A 1,298-nucleotide genomic window follows, 5' to 3' on the forward strand; every position below is an offset into this window, starting at 1 on the left:
CTCTCTCTCTCTCTCTCTCTCTCTCTCTCTCTCTCTCTCTCTCTCTCTCTCCCTCTCTCTCTCTGCTATCCCTCTGTCCTTTTTTTTCATCTCCACTCTCCTTTATCCTTACTCTCAGTCTTGTCTCTTCACATCCCTCCATCTCAACAAACCTCTCCTCCGTAACATATTTCCCTCTCCTTCTCTCTACCTCTCTCTCTCTCCCTCTCTGTCTCTCCCTTCCCCCTTTCTCTCCCACTCTCTCTTCCTCCCTCTCTCGTTCTCCCTCTCTCCCTTTCTCACCTGCACAGATCGATAGTAGGTCCCCGTCTGTAAGAGCGTCGCCAGACCCTGTATGATATTCGCTACACTGAGGAACACAAGTAACAGGCGGCTGGTGGTTCGAATCTCTTTCATCGTCACATAGCAGGAGATGATGGCCAGGCTTCCGGACACACTAAGGAATGACGTCACATTGCTGATCATGACGAAAGCCAGGTCTAGTGACGTCATGTTCTCATGAACTGGATACACACTAGAATTTTGCACCATTTTGAGATCAAGCTTTCGAAACAAAAATGCTAATATTATTTTTTTAAATGATGACAGCAACAGCAAATGCCGTCGCTTGTCTAGATGAGTGTGTACACGTCAACAGCTGATACCCACTAGAACCTCACACTCGAGAGAATACCGCTAATAGGGAACTCTGTCAAGACAGAAAAATATAATACAGTATATCCCGAGGTGTACTATCCTGAAGTGTACCCCGAACAGCTCACACAGAACAAAGCACAGAGCACCTCCTTGGGGGAACCAACTAAGGTGTAGCCGGGAGCTGAACGAAGACGTGGAGGACACCTCTCAACACTTTCACCTATCTTCTACCTCAGCCAGCTGTAGTGTGAGATGACAGCATCATCCACCGATCCAGCGACGCAGAATCCCAGCGATGACACACAGCAACCGGTTGTGCTCCCTCCAGCGTGCACAACACAGACACAAGACGCCTTTCCCTATCCCCTGATCGGGTCGCTTTATCTGAACCTGGGTATAACCCGCATACCGATAAGTGATCTTTGCCCTGCTACTTCGACCCTTGCTCTAATCAGCTGGGGCAAGTGATTGTGCCTATAGATGAACACTTACCTCATGGATCACGTGTCACTGTCAGGGTAGGTTTAACCCCTTGTCTATCACTGGTGCGTGTGCTGCTCAAACAATGTAATGAGAGTTCGACGACATACCCGAGATATTGGTCATACACTTACCCATCCACCCCTGTTGTGTGTGTGTGTGTGTGTGTGTGTGTGTGTGTA

The 1,298-nt window shown here is 48.6% G+C and overlaps 1 protein-coding gene across 1 annotated transcript in view; it reads right to left on the reverse strand.

The window, feature by feature from the left end:
- LOC101850750 overlaps positions 1-1,001 on the reverse strand; it is an 18,158-nt gene extending 17,157 nt beyond the window's left edge. The window contains exon 1 of the mRNA XM_013087657.2: positions 283-1,001. Coding sequence (XP_012943111.1) covers positions 283-531 — 249 coding nt within the window. The 5' untranslated portion in view covers positions 532-1,001. The remainder of the gene's footprint in view (positions 1-282) is intronic.
- Positions 1,002-1,298: the final 297 nt, after the last annotated feature.

The sequence above is a fragment of the Aplysia californica genome, unplaced genomic scaffold (assembly GCF_000002075.1).
Source record: "Aplysia californica isolate F4 #8 unplaced genomic scaffold, AplCal3.0 scaffold00618, whole genome shotgun sequence".
NCBI lineage: Eukaryota > Metazoa > Mollusca > Gastropoda > Aplysiida > Aplysiidae > Aplysia > Aplysia californica.